Here is a 19,011-nt window from a genome sequence, read left to right on the forward strand (position 1 = left end):
AAAACATCTGTTACGTGCAGTACTATCAACTTAGGTAAATAAAAAAATGTTATGCATGCAACTACAACTGTGGGTAAAACTGATCGCTGATGTTAATTTTCTTATTTTCAGATAATTATTAACTAAAATGCACTTGGCGTACTCCTATTAAAATCTGTCTTTATTTTCTGGGAGTTTTGGTAATATAAAATTTAATTTGCTTGCAGAACCCTGAGTGAAAGGACAGTCTTGGTATTGTATGGACTGCTGTAGCCCGTTCTGTGTGCTCAGTGCATACATTTGCACAAGTGAAATCCTAGTTTTGCATACTCTACAGTTAGGCCTTTTTGCAAATCATACAGACCTTTGTCCACAATGTTTAATAAATTATTGAACTTTGAAGAGTCTTTGAGAAGTAGGGCCTGCATGTGACTGAGCAATAGACATGAATAAATGTTATCCTCAAGTGTATCTAGCAGACAGTAATAGATGCTCGAACAGACAATATGAGCACTGAGTGAATGATGGTAATAACATTAAATATTTACATATAGCAAAAGCATCTTGACAGCAGAAAAGAGGCTGTCGCTGCAGTGAGGTGGATAAAACCCAGACTGATAGAGTATATGTTTCTATAGGACAACTTTCTGTATTATAAAAGCAGTTGTTTTGGATTCAAAATTACTGTATTTCAGTCTGTGTATTTTATACAACATTTTGAAATCTGAGAATCTTTACTGCCATACAAGGCAATTTTCAAGACTTCGTTAATATCATCATCTGGTGTTGATATCACTCCATACCTACTATTATGTAAAAATGATTAAGTTCAGGAGTAAGAATTAATAATTGTATAATAATAAAATGTTTAATATTAACTAGAATTACATCTTGACCTGTATGTCAAGGAGGAGGAGCTCAGACTTGCTATGCTTTGGTTAGTTTTATATTGGATTTGCTAATGTAGGTGCTGTCCTGAGAATTGTGTCCAAAGAAAAGTTGTGCTGTGGCTGTACTCGAAAGAATATCCTTCTTCCTCCTACCTCTCCACTGCTGAGCAGTTTCATGGGAGTAAATCCATTTTATTGATGTCCAGAGTCCTTGAAGTGCATGATCCTTGTTTATGTGTCCTTGTTTTGGTTTTTGGGGAGCCTGCAAATTATGATTGTAGAACAGTTGGTATTGCTTACACTGCACTTTTAAAAATAGGTCACGCTTGGCTTTCCACATAATTTAAAAAGCGAATTGCCGTATCAGAAGCATAGGATAACAACTTAATTTTTATACTGAAGAGTAAATGAATTTTGTTAGAGGTGCTTATTCTTTTTACTACATTCCAAATAGTTTTCAGTTATAGGAAAGAAATAAAACAAAGGTGACAGTAAATTGAATTTTGTTTAAATACTCTTTGAAGCTTGTGTTACTATGATGAACCTGTTTTCATTTAATGATCTGTCATGTAATTAAAACAAATTGCTATTGAAAATAAAGTAAAATGGAGTACTATCAAGCCGCTTTTTCATATATTCATTCTCCTGTAATAGCAAAAGACAGCATAGATGGCACTTATAGAATTTGTTGCTTGAAGTCATCACTGAGATGCTCTTTGTTTTATTATTTCGTGGCAAGATAATTCCTTGGAAGTGGATACTGGAAACTTTGTTTTACTTTTTTGTTTAGAGTTCCTCCTCTCTTGCTGCTTTTATTGGTAAGATACTTAGCAATTTATTTCTTAGACGTGACTGCAGCATGGGTAGCCATCCAGTGTTTGCAAGTCATCAGCATCCGTGAGAATACAAATGATCTGAGTGTGGAATATCTTAAGGCATATGAGCAGTTGAGCATTGGTTAATCAAGCATTTATCGAGGTATAAAGGCAAATACATTTTTCCAGCTTTGAAGGAAAAGAAACTTAAACCTGTGGAGGAAGGGGTTGGCAAACTGCATTATTTTCTGGAAAATGTATGAATGGTAAGTATGTTTTACAAAAGGAACGTGACAGAAATTTAATGTGCCATGTTCCCTTCTGTGATGAGTTTTACTTTAAGGTAAAAAGTTTTGCAGGTGATAGGTGTTCTGAGAAGCATTCATCTGTGGCTGTAAAACTGATGTGGTCTACTGGGCTGGACTATTGATAACTTAATGCTAGTGGATGTTAGCAGAGATGTTTTGAATGCGGACTGAACTGAGGGTAGGTGCAAGTGTGCTCATTCCACTGTCTACAACTTGCCCCATGCTCTTTGTTTTCTTCTTGGATATTAAGTATTGGAAATTATGCAGTGTTTAACTTTAAGATTGCATCTGGAGCCTAATAAGTTGGCATACCCATTGCCTTCAGAGGGCTGCAGGATCCTTAAGAAGAGATACCTATTTTGGAGTAGAAGTTCTACTGGTGTTTCTCAAGGCAAACAGTAGTATTGGGAACAGTTTAGTTGAGGGTGTTTTTCTACTGCAGTAAAGACTGTAAAGTAATAATATCTTGCTATCCAGTTCATCGTGACAGATGCAGAATTCTTAATTTATTCATCTGTATACAATGTGTTTGTAAACAAATGGTGTCCATGTGCTGAATGGCTAGTGAACACGAAATAAATGTGCTTTAAAATATATCAGGGTCTGGCTTTGCCTGCAAGGCTTCTCTCTTTTTTTTTTTTTTTTTTGACCGTAAGAGCAGGCCATAATAAAAACATATGTAACGCTTTATGAGCTCTTTGAGGAAGCGTATGTTCTAGTTCTGCGGAAGGAGGAGTTTGTCTCCTCCTGACCTCTCTCGGTCTGTCTCTTGGCAGGGGGAGGCTGCTCTTGAGCCGAGTTCACTTTTGAACTTTCCGCGTACTGTACATCTTCAGACACAGTGAAGTGGAAGTGCACGTCAGTAGGTGGCACTGGAACATCGCTGGCTGCCAAGTACAGTCCCGAGCTCTTCATCTGCGCTGGGAGAGCTGCCGGGATTTGTAAGTGTCAGGGAAATTGTTTTATTGTTAAAGGGCATAGTGTAATATATTCATCTCCATCCAAGGCAGCCATTTAATGCCCTGAAACATGCCCTCTCACAGCTCTGGCCTGTTGACTATGCTTATTTGGTGTAATAATTAGCAGAATTTCTCGCTAACAGCAGTACTTACTAACACCTCACATTTTCCTCTGTGTTTTTGTACGTGATGGATTGTGCATTCTATGAATGAAGTTAAGCGGGTCACAGCCCAAGCCCTGTACAACACAGCTATTTTCTGCACAATAGTTGTGAATAGATATATATTAACTCCTTTTCAGTCCCTGCGGTGTGTAATGCCAACAAATATGAGTCTTTTGGAAACAGGCTGTGGAAAACTTGTAAGCACAGAACAGTTAGCTTGTCAACTTAAAGAGCAAAAGAAATTGAGTGAGGAGCTCTTGAAATTAAGGTACACTGTCTTTTACCAGCGCGTGTCTTAGCCTGTGGTAATCCTTTATGATATTTGGTACAGATTGCTGTACTTTGTTCTAGATGTACAATTCTCCTATGCAGGTTAAGGGTGATCTTTCTGCTGCCGTGATGTTCATTTACTGTGCTGAGTGTGAAAATAGAGGTGGGAAGCCCGAGTTAAACATCTATTGTGGTTTTGCACTTTAGTAGCTGGAAATGGATAAACACATTGAAAATCATTCTGATGGAAATAAAAAGAAAAGCTTTGTGAATGAGTGCTCCGGTAGGGATCCATGTCACGCTTCTTTCCAAATGCAGTGGCAAGAACAGATAAGAGTTAAGGGTTCCCAAAATTATTAGGTAAAAGTCTTTTTTTTTAGTTACTCAGGAATTTCATTAGGTTTTTATCTATATGTAATGAATTAATTCAAGTAAGTCTTTTAAGGCACTAATCATATGGAAGCTCAAATTGACATGAAGACCATCAGACCTTTGCTCATGTTTAGTTTGGATGGGAATTGCAGCATCCATAGTGTTACATGTTGGTCATGAGGTCTTGCAGTTGTCTGACACTGATTTAAAAATCTTCCCTTCCAGTAGCTTTTTTTAATCCTACCTTGTTCACGCTTTTTTTTCATCTAGTTCTAGTTACTGCTGAAGCAATTCCAGTGTAGAAGGGGAAGTACCACAGCATGTTAAGATAGCAAATAAGAATGGAGGTGGCTCTGGCAGCTTTCTCTTAATGTCAGTTCCTTGCCCTCTGCCTCCCTTATTAACGCATCTCTGCTGCTGTCACTCAGATGGTTTTCTCAAAGACGTGCATACTGTATGGCATACAGCGTGGCCCAGACTTTTGAATTTCAGGTTGAGGGTGCCCTGGTGTTTAAAACCAGGGTAACAAATTGCAAAATAGTTGACTCCAGTCTGTGGAGATGTTCTGAAGGAAATGAAATTTATTTATTCTTGTCTTTGATGTGTCCTATAAGAATGCAAGAGAGTTAAGAATTTTAAGGTGTCTGCTTGCTTTTAAATTTATAAGAGTTCAGAATAGTCCTTTTCTTTATCAAGTTGTATTTTCATATTAGGAGAGAGAGTGTGCGTTCTTATATAACACATACAAGTATTTACCTAAAAATACACTCAGAGACTATTTGATACTTTTTCTTTATTTTCTTATCAGCCTGGTGCACTTTAGTATCTGTTAGGGATCAGTGTGGCTGCCTCTTTTCTTTGTGTGGAGGACGAATCCAAACCATTCTAGAATGACTTAGTACTCTTCGTAGGAATTGTTTGTTAATTTTGGCATTAAGTATATGCAGTAATAGAAATCAGGATTTTTTTTTTTTTTCGGCAGAAAGGAACAAATAAGAAAAAGGAGAGTTGTAGTGAAATCCAGAATAGTCCTCTCTGCCAGCTGCTCTCTCTTTCGCCTTCAGAAATCCGTGATGTATTTGAGAATAGCATGAAGGAGGGAAGAAACGATTTTTAGAACGACTTGTCACTACTGTGGTACTTAATACTCACGAAGTACAGATGATGATGGCAGCAGGTCTATGTAGATTTTTAGACTAGTTAGGAATATAAGTACAGGGAGAAAGAACAGACAAAAATTTCCCTGAATGAATGTGTACAGAAGACTTAAAAAATATTATTTTGTGCATATACATTTTAGTTGAGTAGTGCTGTTCTGCAAAATTACACCTGATTGTTGCAAGTGAGGCAAAAAGTTAACGAGGAATGGAGTCTACATATGCAAGTAATAAAAATGAAAACTGGAAATGAAGTATTAGCCTTTGCAAGGGCTAGGATTGCATTATTAAAACAGCATTATTTATAAAAGTAACAGTTCTTAAGTTTGCTCAACAAATGTATTCTTAAGCAGAATGTTGATTTGCATTGCGAAATTTGCTTTGGTTGTCACAAAGCAAATGGCTTAACAGATCTAATTCTTTCATACCAGATCAGAGCTCTCTTGTATTCTGCCTTTTAGTATACTCTAAGCTTGTTTTTCAAATTTTGCGAAGTCAGTTTAAGAATAAAATGCGAGTGAAAGAAAATGGACTAGTCCTTGCTTTAGCTGTAGTTCTTTAACCTTATGATAATACTGTGAATGTTGCAAGTACTATGACATTTATATCCCAACGAAGTCTTGTCTAAATTTGTAGGAGCTATGGGGTGGAAGGAAGTTTCTAACACCAGCTTTAGGACTGCATTAAAATAAGTTCTTACACCAGGGTCTCCTGATTCACTGACCATGGGTGACTGGCAAAGTGATGAATCAAAACCAGACTAAGGAATAAGATGCATCAAACTTTCAGTTAGTGTGGCTCTGCTGCCTCCAGTTTGTTTGGTTAGGCTGTATGTGCAGAGTAACTTAAGGAAATACAGATGATTCGCTGTAGTCTGTTGGTCTGAACTAGTCTGAACAGTTTGGGAACCACTGAACTAAAACGTATCATTTAGAAAAATATCCAAACTTGATCTAAAAAAGAATTTCCAAGAGGGAGAATTCATCTCACACAGTGGTGATCTGCTCCAGTGGTTAATTTTCTTTACTTTAAAATTGGTCTCCCTTTTTCTGGTCTGCACTCGCCTAACCTTTCAGACCCTGAATTTTGCTAATCATTGTCTGCCAACTTAAATGTTAGCTTTCTGATCCCTGTGTGGCTTGTTCCGGAGACTGTGAATAAAGCAAAGCCTACAAGCTGAACAAAATTAACTGACTTTGCAAACATAGTGAATAATTTGTTGTTTGTTATGAAGTTCTCTCTTTAAATCATTTTTGTTACAGGTTCTTTAGCAAGCCTCATATAGCAGTATTCTTCTTGAACGTTTATGCCAAACTTCGACAGTGTTTCACTAACAGTTGTTTTATGAAGCTGAGGCAACACCTGCAGCTCATAGGTTTCCTGAGTGAGTGTCATTACCACTTGACCTGTGGTGTAGCTAATGCAAAATCAGGAAATTATTCACTATTATCTTATAAATACAAAACAATATCTGTGCATTTATTACACAGATTGGTCTTACAAACATATAAAATGTTAGAATTTTATGTTGTGCAATTGAATACTCTTGTACAAATATTGATACGTATGTTAAATTTATCCAGATGATGTGAGCTGTAATTTTTATGTCCTTGAAAATAACTTGTAAATAGTGGTACAACTGTATGAACGTTGTACTCCTGTGTAGCTTCAAAAAGAACATCTCATTGGTTGTGCTGTTTTGGAAATACATTGACAATTTGTATGACACCAAATTTGTTTTAACCGTGATTAAAACTCTGTGATGGTTGCCTTTAAAATGTGTGGTGGAGAGAAGGGGGAATTGCACAAAGCTTCTGTTCAAAGTCCTCTTTTGTGAGAGATGTTTAAAGGAAAATCTGTTTATTACGTCCTTGAAAAGGACAAATCACGAAGATTGAGGCAGAAAGCAGGATGCCACTTCTGCAGCTGAACCCCGGGGGACCTAGCGTACCTCTTCCTTCTGTGTGTTCGATCTGCAGCAATTTTGTTAATTGTGGCATGTACTCTCAAGAATTATCTTGTAAATACCTGCTTTAATATACATGGGCTCTGTATTTGGTGAGGTGTGACTAAGAAAAATGTTCATGTAACACATTTCCTTTAAGGTTTTCAACTATCTTCCTGTCTTTTGATTCTGGAGTGAAGAATACAGTTAAATAAGCAAATATGAGATGTTGGAAGCCTGTAAAGGTCTGCAGATTTCACCAAGTTTGTAAGTGCTTATATACTTCCATAGTGCTTATTGTGCTAATAAAATCTCTGGAAAATAATTTAGTTTTGTAAAAAATAGAGTCAACAATTTTGTAATGGTCTATGAAGATGTTCAAATACAATGTAATGGGCATGGCTGTTACAGTATGTGAAATTTAATGCTCTAGCTCCTTATTGATCTTCCTCGAAGCCCATTGCGTGGCACAAGCATTTGCACTTAGCACCTGCTCTTTCTACATTAACAGGATCTTCAGCAGTGTTATCAAGGGGACTTCGGAAACCACACTTGATGCTAAACTAAAGTTTTTAAGGAAATATCTGTATTTTTTCAAGTGTCCATTTTATTTTCACTTTACTTTTGACTGCTTTTGCTTCTGGGTGATGTTTAACACTTAAAATTCCCCTTCCCCTTTATTTAAGGTATATAATTACATGTTGGATTACACATAATCAGAGTATGTATATGGACCAGAAAACCTCCAAGGCTCAGTATTATATGGAAATTATTAAAAGCTGCAAGAAAATTAATTGCATCTTTCATTTTACTGGTAGTTCTGGAAAACTGTGTTAGTTTAACCAGTGTGTTTGAAAGTTCTTTGCTTACATCTACAGAAGCTATAAGGCTGTTGCAAAGGTTCTGAAACGTGTCTCAAGCTGTATCAGCCCATGGTTTTCATTCTGAAGGTCCTTGATTCATTCTGTGGTTGTGGTCAGGTTGTGGTCAGTGTCTTTGCTCTTGCTCTGCTACACTGATTAGCTGTTATACCCCAGTGAAAGTTGTACAATTCCACATTGCAGAAATGCAATGCTTCCCAAAATGTCATGGTAATTCTTAAGGGTTCTTTCAGTTGCTTTGTGCCATTCAAGCTGATACCTGCTGGAAGAGGATGCACAGGTGATAGAGGGAAGAAGAAATGGATGATGCTTTGAAGATGCTTGAAGCTTGACAGTTACACCGAGAAAGCTTAGGGGCGTTTTGTAGGCAGAAAGTGGCTGTGTGTGAACAACTTATCACTTCAAATTTTTATTATGATTACTTAAAGTGTGACAAGTCTACACTCAACTGGGTAAGAAAATTGCAAGTTCTGTTCCATTAACAGCCACTGGCCAAGGGAACAATGTTCCTGTAGATTAAAACAACAATTAAGGGGCCTTTAACACCTCATGGTGGAAGAGAGGGGATACTGGTAGCAAAGACATTTTTCACACATTGCTAAGCTGCTTCAGTGAATAAATTAACTCTTACTTCAGTGACATCAGTCAAGTATGTTGTGCATGTGCATGACTGGTCTGTGTGGGTACCAAAACCTGGGCCCGTTGATTTATGAGAAAGGGCGAGAGTGGCTGAAAGCAGTAAGCAAATCCAAATAGTAACTTCGCGGGAAAGGGCATCAAATGGTCTTTTAGACAGCTGCCCAGTTACAAATAACTGATGTTAGACCTGAGCTCCTTGCATTACAGTAGATTGTTTATTATGTTTTGGTTTTTTTTATGACAGGGTCACTTGAATTGCATCCTGCTGTTTCTGTAACTGGACTGGTGTGTTCAGGGAGAGAGCAAGATGCGCGATGGTTGTATTAAAAAAACAGCATACATTGTTGTAGTAAAGTTAGGAAATGGATTTATGGGCTATTAAATATTGTTATAGAGTCATAGATAATTTTAACATGAGCTTATAATAATAATAATGCAAGTCTTTGTCCTTATGGAAGTGTTTTCAGCCTATAGTATGGGGGGAACTGTAATATGCAAAGTGTCGTGCAATACGGTTATATGTCTGCTAGTATTTTTGACAACCTGGATTATAGAAAGAACGTGGCACAAACAAGGCTTTTAGAAAGACTTTGGTATAATGAAGGGTAACCTGGAAATACAACTTTTTCATGTAAGTAAATGGTGCTGTAAAATTGGCCAGTTGCTTCAGATCTTTTAATGAGAAGGGTTTACAGCAATAATTTGAAGAAGAAAAATCTGAAATCTAATATATATGATAATGGAGAAATAAAGGCAATAATAGTGCATTTAGAATATATCTTTTATTACTTTAAGTGAATTTCTGACATAACTGGTTTTAGTTTGGTTTTTTTTTTAAAAGTGAATGCATGTTAGGTGGTAAAGTTGTGGAAGTTCTGAAGTGGTGGCTTTTTTTCTAGATGGGGGTCTTAATAGTGTGTCACAAAATTTTTACTATATTAAATATTTTATCTTCCTTCTTTAGACAGTCATTGAGCTCTCACTTCAGAGCACCAGCCCTTTTATTTGCGTGTGACTTGTACATTTTTATTATAGTTGATTATAAAAAAACCAAAAAAAACCCCAAGAGAAACACAGGCCCTGGTGCCCATTCTTATGTGGGGAAGAAGCTAACAGAGAGGGGGGATTTCTGGAAAACCAAAGGTTTGCGTCTCAACTTGTGATTCTTTCATGACAATATGCCTTCTCAGACTGTTTTGCTAAAGCTGATAGCCTTTTGGAAAACAAAGGACTATTGGGAAAAACAGTACTGGAGATGGAGATGACGTTTTCTTACTCTTTGAGTACAGGCACTTGTTTGGGTTTTTTGGGGGAGCTGTCCCAGGAATTCCTGCAAACACACTGGATTACATTGAAAACAAAAATAAATGTGTTTTACTAGCCTTGGTCCTGAGTGAGTAGTCTCAAAAATGTAATAGTTGCAGGGAGTGGTTAGCAAAACTTTTTAGCATGAAAAAATTGTCCAGTCTTCTAACAACTTCTAATGAAAGCAGTTAGAGCAGAAGAGTTTTTGTAGGCTGTGAATGGGGATGATGTTTCAAAGCTTTGCAAGAAATTTAATGCTGGTAGCTGATTAAACTGTTACACTGTTAATAATTTTTAAAAGCTAAAAACCCCAGAGTTAGAAAAATGCTTTATAAGATGCTGGATGCCTTCAAATAAAGTGGTTTATATGTTGGAAGAGCCTCTGAGCAATGCTTATGTCACAGTGCTTAGACTTACACATCAGCCAGCTGGTATAGCCAGCTCTTCAGTTTTTCTCTTTTTTTTTTTTTACTTTTTGGAGGTATTTGTGAGTAGCTGGATGCTTTTGACATCCGAGTGAGAGCTTCTTGCATAAGAGATGAGCTGCATGTTATACCACCCAGCTGTGTGTATTAGTCTGTACATCAAGCTGAAGAGCGGCACTTAGCCAGATCTGACAATCAAATGTGAACTAGTACTACCTATACACAAGAGTGCATTTTAATGTTGTGTGCTTTTTGCCAAGAGGCTGGTACTTGACAGAGAAATTGTCAGAATCTGTCGTCTTCTCCCCCTGTTTTTTTTTCCCCCCACAGATGTTGAGTCCATGTTGAAATACATGATTTTTTTTTTTTTTCCCTGCAGTTTAATGTGATTTATCTCACAGATAACAAAGCCAATCTAATGTTTTTGGTGATTTTGTGTAGTGAAATTATAGCAGCTTTTTGTTATGGAGTTGTTATTGGTTTAGAATATGCAGCAAATTAGCACGTCATTTTTTGTCAGTGTAATCTGAAGTTACGTTATGCTCAGTTTTGCCAGTGACTTCATCTCAACATACCAACAACCTATGCCCAAGGAAAACTAGGGACCAATAGAAATAACGTTAGTTCACAAAATTCAGTGCTGTCTTCACAATCTAGTTAGGAGTCTGTGATCAGCAGAGTGAGAGTGTGGAGTTGAGTAAGTACATACTACCTGCTCTTCTTTTAGTTTGACTGATCTGTTAGCTGTAAACCTTATCATTTTCTACATTTCCTCATGATTTTAAGCCTCTGTCATCTTCCTTGATGCTTAAATTTCAGTAAATGAAATTCACTGTAACAGAATAAAATACACAGTTACTCTCTTCATAGTTCAGTTTTCCTTGTTTGTGTGTTTGCTGTAAGCGAGGAGTTAGTTATTAATGTAATATTTCTTTCTTCCTTTTTAAAATAGGATTGTCAGGATAGGGCATGTGTGTTTTTACCTGCATATGCAGCCCAAAAAGGTTATGAAAAGGGGAATTTGCAAGGAAAAAAAAGTTATTTATTTACCTCTGAATTCTTTTGTCTACAGAATAATCAATCCACAGTGACACCTAGGTGTGATGAAATATGTAGTTGGTCCCACCCACATAGCTTGGTTTTATGAAAGTTGCTGATACCCTTTTTTAGCTTATTCTGTGTTTTCCTTTGTATTACACCCTCATTCTTTTAGAACTGTATGCCATTTCTATCTGGTCTTCTTCTTTCAAGATAAAACTACCGAGTGGGCTTCAGCTTCAGTTAATTCTTGTGGCAGTATTCATGTAGTTGAAAGCGTTGCAGTAAAAATGAGAATTTGAATCCTGTTATCTGAAATAGTCAAGCGTTATGGCAGATGTAGTTTTATGATCTATGAGTTGCTTTTTTTTGTTAGTGTTTGTTAGTGATCAAAGTTTGTAAAGAAACTATCCCTACAAGTTGAAATAAAAAATAAAGGTAGGTGTATTAATAGCCTAGGCCAATATTTCCACCGTATCTGTTTTTATGCTGTTGCTGATCTGTACTTATACTATCTTGAGTTTGTGTTGACTTAGACTGAGGGTAGATCAGGATGGATGGACTTGTCATGGGTTGGGATTGCTTGGTTAAAAAATTCTCATGGCATGTTTTAAGCATCTCTTGAACTTTCCAAATCTTTAACTGCTCACTTCATTGTGTAATGCCTACAAAAATACTACTATTATTGGAAAAAAAAAAAAGGAAAATGCTATTTTGGGAAAATCAGACTTTTATCTTAGTGTTTTCTTAGCACTATATTGACTAAAAATTGGTGGAGATACTCTCAGTCTAAAACAGAAGTAAAAAGAGAGTTAAGAGAACAAGGGGGATGGAAAAACCTGCTCTTCAGTCACCTGGTTCTTAGCACACTGCTAACATTGTACCAGACTTGTGGCTGTCTGCTGGGGTGGCAGGGCTTGAGGGATGGCATTTTCAATATTTTCAGATGATAGGGCTGTTGGTGTGGATGATGTTTTCTTGTTCCTTCATACACTCGTTTCAGGAAACATTTTAGTCTAGGACCAATGTTGAGGCTTCTTGTTTGCATAGAGTATGTTATCAAGCCATTAAATGGAATATGAGCTTTGTACACATTGCATCCCGAAATTGAAGAAGAAAATAAAATGGAAAAGAAATAAGGAATTGATATGAAGGTATAAAATAGGAACACTTCTGAAGAACATTAAACCAAGATGGATTTTTGTCAGTGTAATAAGGATTGATTATGTAAAACAACAATTTAGGAGGAGAAATACTCACTTGCTCTGAAATTATCTAACCTGAATTACTGCTTCGTGAGTGGAAAAGCTCCACTGATTTTTTTTTTGCATACTTTTTTCCTTATTTAATTTTCTAAAATGGGAGGTCATAAGAGAAATAATTGCACGTTTGTGTCTTTGTAATGCATCTAGTTTTGTACTTGGCTGTTTTTATCTTGATTTTTAGTCTAATTTTCTGTTTCAATTTTACCCCTTCAAAACAGAAAAAAAAGCTTCTTGAAGAACTTGGAGAGAACAAACTTCCATATGTGACACCGGCTGATGCTGATTTTCATCAGTTGGTAATGTATTTCTTTTAACTGCACTTGTTTTAAACTAAAGTGGCTGTTTGCAGTGAACAATAATAAATCTTTCTTCAAAGAGACACTGTGAAATCTGATCTGAAAAAGGTATCCTGGTGGCTGATAAAGATAATGGACTTTCAGGTGGTGCAAAATAAGGTGTCTAGAGTTGGGATGGTCAAGACGAAAACTTTGTGAACTTCATTTATTTCTAGCATTTTGCCCTGAATATCAGTACCCGAGTATCAGGTAACACGTTACAGTGAATCGCAGTATGTTACAATAAAATACATGTGACCATTCCTTTAAGGTTTTTTTTTTTTCTGCTCTTCTGACTTTTGAAGAGAAGTATTCTTTATAGCCGCGTTTGGAAAAAAAAGGGGAAAATATTAATATAGAAATGTGATATTTTTTTTGTCTTAATTCTCCTTTCAAACAATAACCCTTAAGACTTGGCTTACAAAACTAACTGTGGAAACTGGAATGCGTATTTCAAGTAAGACTAAATAAAAGTAAAAACACATGAGTAATACACCAAATGAGTGTATGGAAGAGTATTGTAACGTTAATAGAATATTCTGCATCTATCTTGGATCTTTATAGGTCAGCTACAAGACATATGGCCAGAATTGTAGGTTCAATCAGATCAAATCAGAACACGTTAAGATGAAAAGCATAAGAAAGAATCTCGTAGTCTGAACAGCTACAGCAAGCGTGCTTACATTACAGGCATGTCACCTTTCTGCTATTGGCATATGGCTCAAAGATGTATATGGTAGCATAAACATAGGTCCAGCTCTTTCCTTGCAATGATGAATTTCTCTTTTTCAGGATTCCAAAGCCAAGACAAGCTTGGTACATATGATGCTATAGAAAAGGAAGGATGCATTTATAAGTCAGGTACAGGACTGACTCAGAAGCATGAAGCCAAACTCCAGTTTTGCCACAGGATTACAATTGTGACACTGAGCAATGTGTATACTTCCCTCACCTTTCTTGTTCTTTTAGGTTCTAGGATGCTTAGGGAAAAGTTTTCCATTTTCTTACAGTGCTGACTATAGTGGAACTAAGCACTTGATTGGGATATTTAACAGCTGTAAGGATAATAATATGAAAATACATAACTTGCTGTTAGTCATTGAAGCACTTCTGTGGGTAAGGACAAGGAAAAGTATAGAAGGTCTTGACCGAATGATTTTTCTTTACAAATTAGAAAAAAACAAACCAAAACACATTCTTTACACTCTTAAACTAACATTCAAGAAGCAGCCCTTCCTACTTTGGAGACTTGGGTAGCTTACTGCTTTCTCCTTCCTAGTCCTGTTATGTCCCCTTCTGTTTCTTATCTTCTTTTAAAAGTCACTGCCAAGAGCTGCTACACCCAGCATCTTTTTCTTTTTTCCATCTTTGTAAATCCAGTCTTGTGAAGCTGACTTGAAAAGAGAAGATGTAACCAAGGTTGCCCAAGTGATATCTCATTTCCTTAGTATCGGTAACCCATAAATATAGAAGACAATGGCAACAAGATAACCTTTGAAATCAGACCTTTTCAAGATGTAATAGAGTTTAGATACGTTCTTTTTGCATCATATGGAATTGTAATTTTTGTGTAGTGCTTGTGTGCGTGGGTATTTTTAAGTATATGTGATAATCGGAAGCATCACAAGCACCTTTTAAATTCTTATGCTGGTTATGAAATGTTACTTTAGTCACAGATGTAGATATTACAAGTTCCATGATGCTTAAATGGGCTACAGATGGGGAGGAAAAGAAGAGTGAGAGCTTGAAGAAAACAAACGAGCAAAATAAAATATCACATGCAGTGTAGTTTTGTAGTCTGTCTTTCCTGGAGACACCTACCCTACTCCTTTAAGGATCCACCCCTTATGAAACAGTGTCCTTTGAACGTGTTGGAAAAGTTAGGTAGGATGCAGGTGAAAACATGCAGTATCCTGTCAGGTACGGAAATGGACAATCTGAACAAAACTAAGAAATTCCATCACAAGCAAAAGTTCACTGACATGATCTTTCCATGCATCTTGCCTGATGAAGGATTTCAGAAATAGGTCCCAAACTATAGACTGAACGATGTAATGTTTAAAGTCAGTTATGAACAAGACAAAGTCTGTTAACAAGGCAATTCACAAAATATCTAAAGTACACACTATTGTGTTATGATTTAAGGAGTAGTTTGCTTATCGAAGGTCCTTATTACTTATTTATAACTATATTCTATCACTTAAGTCATCCTGTACAGTGACTCTGTGTTAAGTACCACCATTAGAAGTGAAGGTACATATATAAATTAAAATCATATGTTTAACATTCATATGAAGAATTGAGCATCAAATGTGCTTTTATTTTTTGTCCTCTAGTTGCCAGTAATGTCCTTACTTTTTTCAGAGTGAACAGTGAAGTGACCTTTAATACTTGCTGTCAGAGCTACAACACAGAGGACATGATTACTCCCCCATCCCCCAAAACAACAAGGTGTCCAGCATGAACCCAGCCTTCACCCTGTGTTCTGATCCCTTAATGCTTTCCTGATGTCAGACATAGCACAATGACTGGTTGGAGATTTAAAGAAGACCAAACTGTTTTGATGTGATGTGTCAGAAATGTTTCCACTTCCTGATTTCTTCTGAGATATCAGTCTGAGAGTTTTTTTAAGGTAGAATCCTAGGTACGCTGTGTAAAAGTTAATGATAAAAGTAGCTCTTAAGCCTGTAAGCTTAAAACACAACCCACAGATAACATGCCTCTGATTTGGCAACAAAATGTGGAAGACGTTATCTCTGCACTTCAGGATGGGAATACAATGTTGTTACCTTTGTAAAATCTGTGCGCTTCCTTTCTAGTGCATGTTTTCAGGCATTTAGTTGCTTTACCTTGTGTTGTTATTTCCCTCCTTCTGTTTGTAATAATTCTTTGGATTTTCATATGTGCGATTCGTGTCAGAAACTCAGTGTATTCAATGGTTTAAAAATATGTAGTAATAAAGACTTTTAAAATATGCCGTAATAGCATATGTGATTGCTTACTCTGACCTGAGTGTGTCCAATTTACAGAATTATTTAAAGAAATACTAGGCTACTACTAGGATAGAACTGTTGGTGCTCTTTCTTTTATACATTTCGTTTGCATAATGAAACAAATCATGCAGTAATAGTCTTTGTATGTCATAACACGTAATATTCTGTCATTACTGAGTATGATTGTCAAAGAATATTTATGATTCCCTTCAGCCTCTACCCACACAGACTGTATAGACTGTAGCCTATAGCTGTAAAATCTTAAAATTTGCAGTTACTGATTCCAGTAGTTATCCTCCATATGGACTTTTTCATTGTTCTGTTCAAAGGCTACAGTTATAAAGCATTAATCGAACGAAAGGGGACAGTTTTGGGCCTCTAATGAAATCGTTTCAGCCGTTTGGCAAGCTCCGGCAAATTACATTTATCAAGTTTATATTAAGTTCTATGCTGGGGATTTTAGAGGGACCTGCAAAGAGGTACTGTAGATACTGTTACAGGGTTTTTTGTCTCTCTCTAGGATCCTAGTTTTTGGAAACCATGAGAATATGTAAAGAAAGGGAGTTAGCTTCACTGTGAAAATTCACAAGAAATGGTGGCAAGGTTTATATTATTTTAAAAATAGACTTTCTTTTATGTTCCCCTTTTTAGTAGAAACGAATGATCCTGTGAAGTCATCTTCTCAGTATTGTATGATAATGTGCTATGATACAAGTTTTCATGCAGAAGAAAATGTGCATACTGACTTACTGCCTGGTTTGTGGGTCTTTTTTTTTTTTTTAAAGACACATTTTCTGGACTGTAAAATTAATTTCCTGAAAGACAGGTTCAAATATGACTTGGAAGTAGATAGAACTAGGAAAGCAGTTTTGGGTTGTGCCAGGAGAAGCCCACAGATAGATTGTAGGTCAGTGTGATGCTTTTGTGCTGGTGGCTGTTATTTGTTTTTTAAAAGCGCTTTCAACATGAGCTATTATGTTAGTAAAAGTTTTCATACGTCAGTGCATCCGTGTGCCCCATTGCCCAATGCCTTCAATTTTCAGGGGTGTTTCTTGTCTCACTCTACCATCAGTTTCTACCTTTTGCTAGACTGACTTATGGCCATAAGGAACTAAGTAGGATGAGCGTGTGGAGCTTGACATGTGTGCTAACTGGTACTCGATAGGCTCACATTACAGCCTTTCCTGTACTAAGGGTAGTAGTTTGCATCTGTTTTATTTATTTGTTAATTGTAATGAAATTCATAGGAACTTGCTCTATGTCAGAACTTATTCTCTTTGTCCAGTTTACCAAACCATCTCAGCAGTAGTTAAAGCAGATTTACAGGCCACCAGTAAAAGGTGAGACCATGTGTAATTCACTTCCTTAGAAAAACAGATTAACAAAAGAAAATGACCTAAGCCTTCCTGGAGTGAAAAGCAGTGTTTTGCATACAAAGGAAGATACTGCTGATTGGTAGTGTTGTACCTTGCTGGGAGTTGTTGCCTCCACATACTGCTGGATTCTGAACACCAGCTGATACCAGAACTGGTGTGATCAGAAGAGGAATAAAGGTATTAGAGGTGGGGACATGGGCAGGAAAATAAGTTTGAAAGTTTTCCTTTATCTAAAAGGGGAACTTCTATATAAAACAGGAGAGCTAATTGGCATGTATTGAAGCATGCGAAACCAGAAGGGACCAGTATGTTAAGGATTACTTTGAATACAGAGGTGCAGTGCGGCAGAATGTTGGACTTTAATGAAAATGTACATTTTTGTTTTGTCATTTTTGCCATAAAAATTGCTATATAAAACTATTTCAGTTTATCATGTAGTCCTCTAGAATTCTGTATGTCAGAATGAGATAAAAAGGTCTTTGCAACTATCACTTTGTTTCTGCTCAGTAGACTAACATTTATATACTTACAGGTAGCATTACCTGCAGATTCATTGAGGAGCTCACATGTTCCATTGATTTCTGCCCGAATCCTCAGAATTATGTGTTTAGAGGTTTGGTCTGGTGATAATCTTTGGTTACTGTTTGTGCAATATGTTTGATTATGAAAATAAAATAATAAATACTGGTATCTGTTTTTTCACCATGTGCTTTATAACTTGTTGGCTTAGTCTTGTGTCTTCTTAAATATATTAAATACTTTGGTTACTTTAAAAAAGAATAATTCTTTTGCCATTTTTGTTTGTTTGCTTGTTTTTCTCTCCTTTAGTGGAAGACCAAATATTCCAAGCTGGTTTTTGGAAAATCGGATACAGTACCTGAACAACTCCATCAAATGGTACAAGAAGGCTTTCTGACCTTGCGAAAACACGATTGTTTCTTTCAAGATCTTGTAAGGATCAAAGGAAGAGATTTTGTTACCCCAGTGTCTCGTATATTAATTGGAAACCCAGGATACACTTACAAGTACTTGAACACAAGATTATTTACAGTTCCTTGGCCTACTGAAGGTTATGATATAAAGTATTGCAGTCCTCAAATACACGATGCTTGTAAAGCATTAATCAGACTTAATGACTACTTGCATATAGAAGCAGTCAAGGCATTACAAGGACAAAATTTGCTTGAGACCAAAGAAATTAAAGATACCACTGTAATAGATAGGGAGCAAAATTGCGATACTTCTCTTACGGATAAAGGGTCTGTTTCAAAAGATCAAAGCAGTTGTGTACCAGAGGATAACTACATAAGTCTAAAGAACAGAACATCTTATAACTTGACTTTATTAAATTATATGGATCCAGTACAAATGCTGTACTTGAAACAAGAGCCTTATTTTGGAATGGGGAACATGGCAGTGAGCTGGCACCATGATGAGAATCTGGTTGAAAGGTCAACGGTTGCTGTGTACAGTTACAGCTGTGAAGGTGAGTGATAGGAGGTAGGAGTTGACTCGTTGACTAAAATCCTTAAAGCTCTTTTAAGTTTCCCTGTACATAAGCACACCTGCATGCTAGTCTAGGTTTGTTGTGTGCTTTCATTGTGGTACTTACTGCGTTTAAGCCTTATGTTTATTTCTACAAAAACGTGTACAAAATATAGCTTTGTTTAGTGCTGCTGGTTTATCAATTTTTCTCTAAGTAGATTTAAAAAATGATATGATTAACTTCTTGACTAAAACCCAGGAAATCAAAATCTCTCAAATACCTATTTAAGGTTAATGCATATGTGTATATTCTGTACTGTGAAATGTTCCGTTGTAGCTGAGATCACTGTCTTTATTGTATTATTTATCATATACAGACTTGCTTCTGCTTTATGCTGATTTTACTACTC

General features: G+C 36.5%; 1 protein-coding gene across 9 annotated transcripts in view; it reads left to right on the top strand.

Annotated features, from left to right (window-relative positions):
* FTO (FTO alpha-ketoglutarate dependent dioxygenase) overlaps window positions 1-19,011 on the top strand; it is a 240,029-nt gene that overhangs the window by 27,050 nt on the left and 193,968 nt on the right. For 4 of the 9 annotated variants that reach the window (XM_054078932.1, XM_054078935.1, XM_054078936.1 and 1 more), the window contains exons 2-3: window positions 12,631-12,708; window positions 17,945-18,602. In XM_054078932.1, the coding sequence (XP_053934907.1) occupies window positions 12,631-12,708; window positions 17,945-18,602 (736 nt within the window). Of the gene's footprint in view, window positions 1-2,768; window positions 2,934-7,019; window positions 7,127-12,630; window positions 12,709-15,111; window positions 15,392-17,944; window positions 18,603-19,011 lie in introns of all 9 variants that reach the window. The other 5 variants (XM_054078942.1, XM_054078937.1, XM_054078941.1 and 2 more) reach the window with 5 other exon arrangements.

The sequence above is a fragment of the Cuculus canorus genome, chromosome 13, assembly GCF_017976375.1.
Source record: "Cuculus canorus isolate bCucCan1 chromosome 13, bCucCan1.pri, whole genome shotgun sequence".
Classification (NCBI taxonomy): Eukaryota; Metazoa; Chordata; class Aves; order Cuculiformes; family Cuculidae; genus Cuculus; species Cuculus canorus.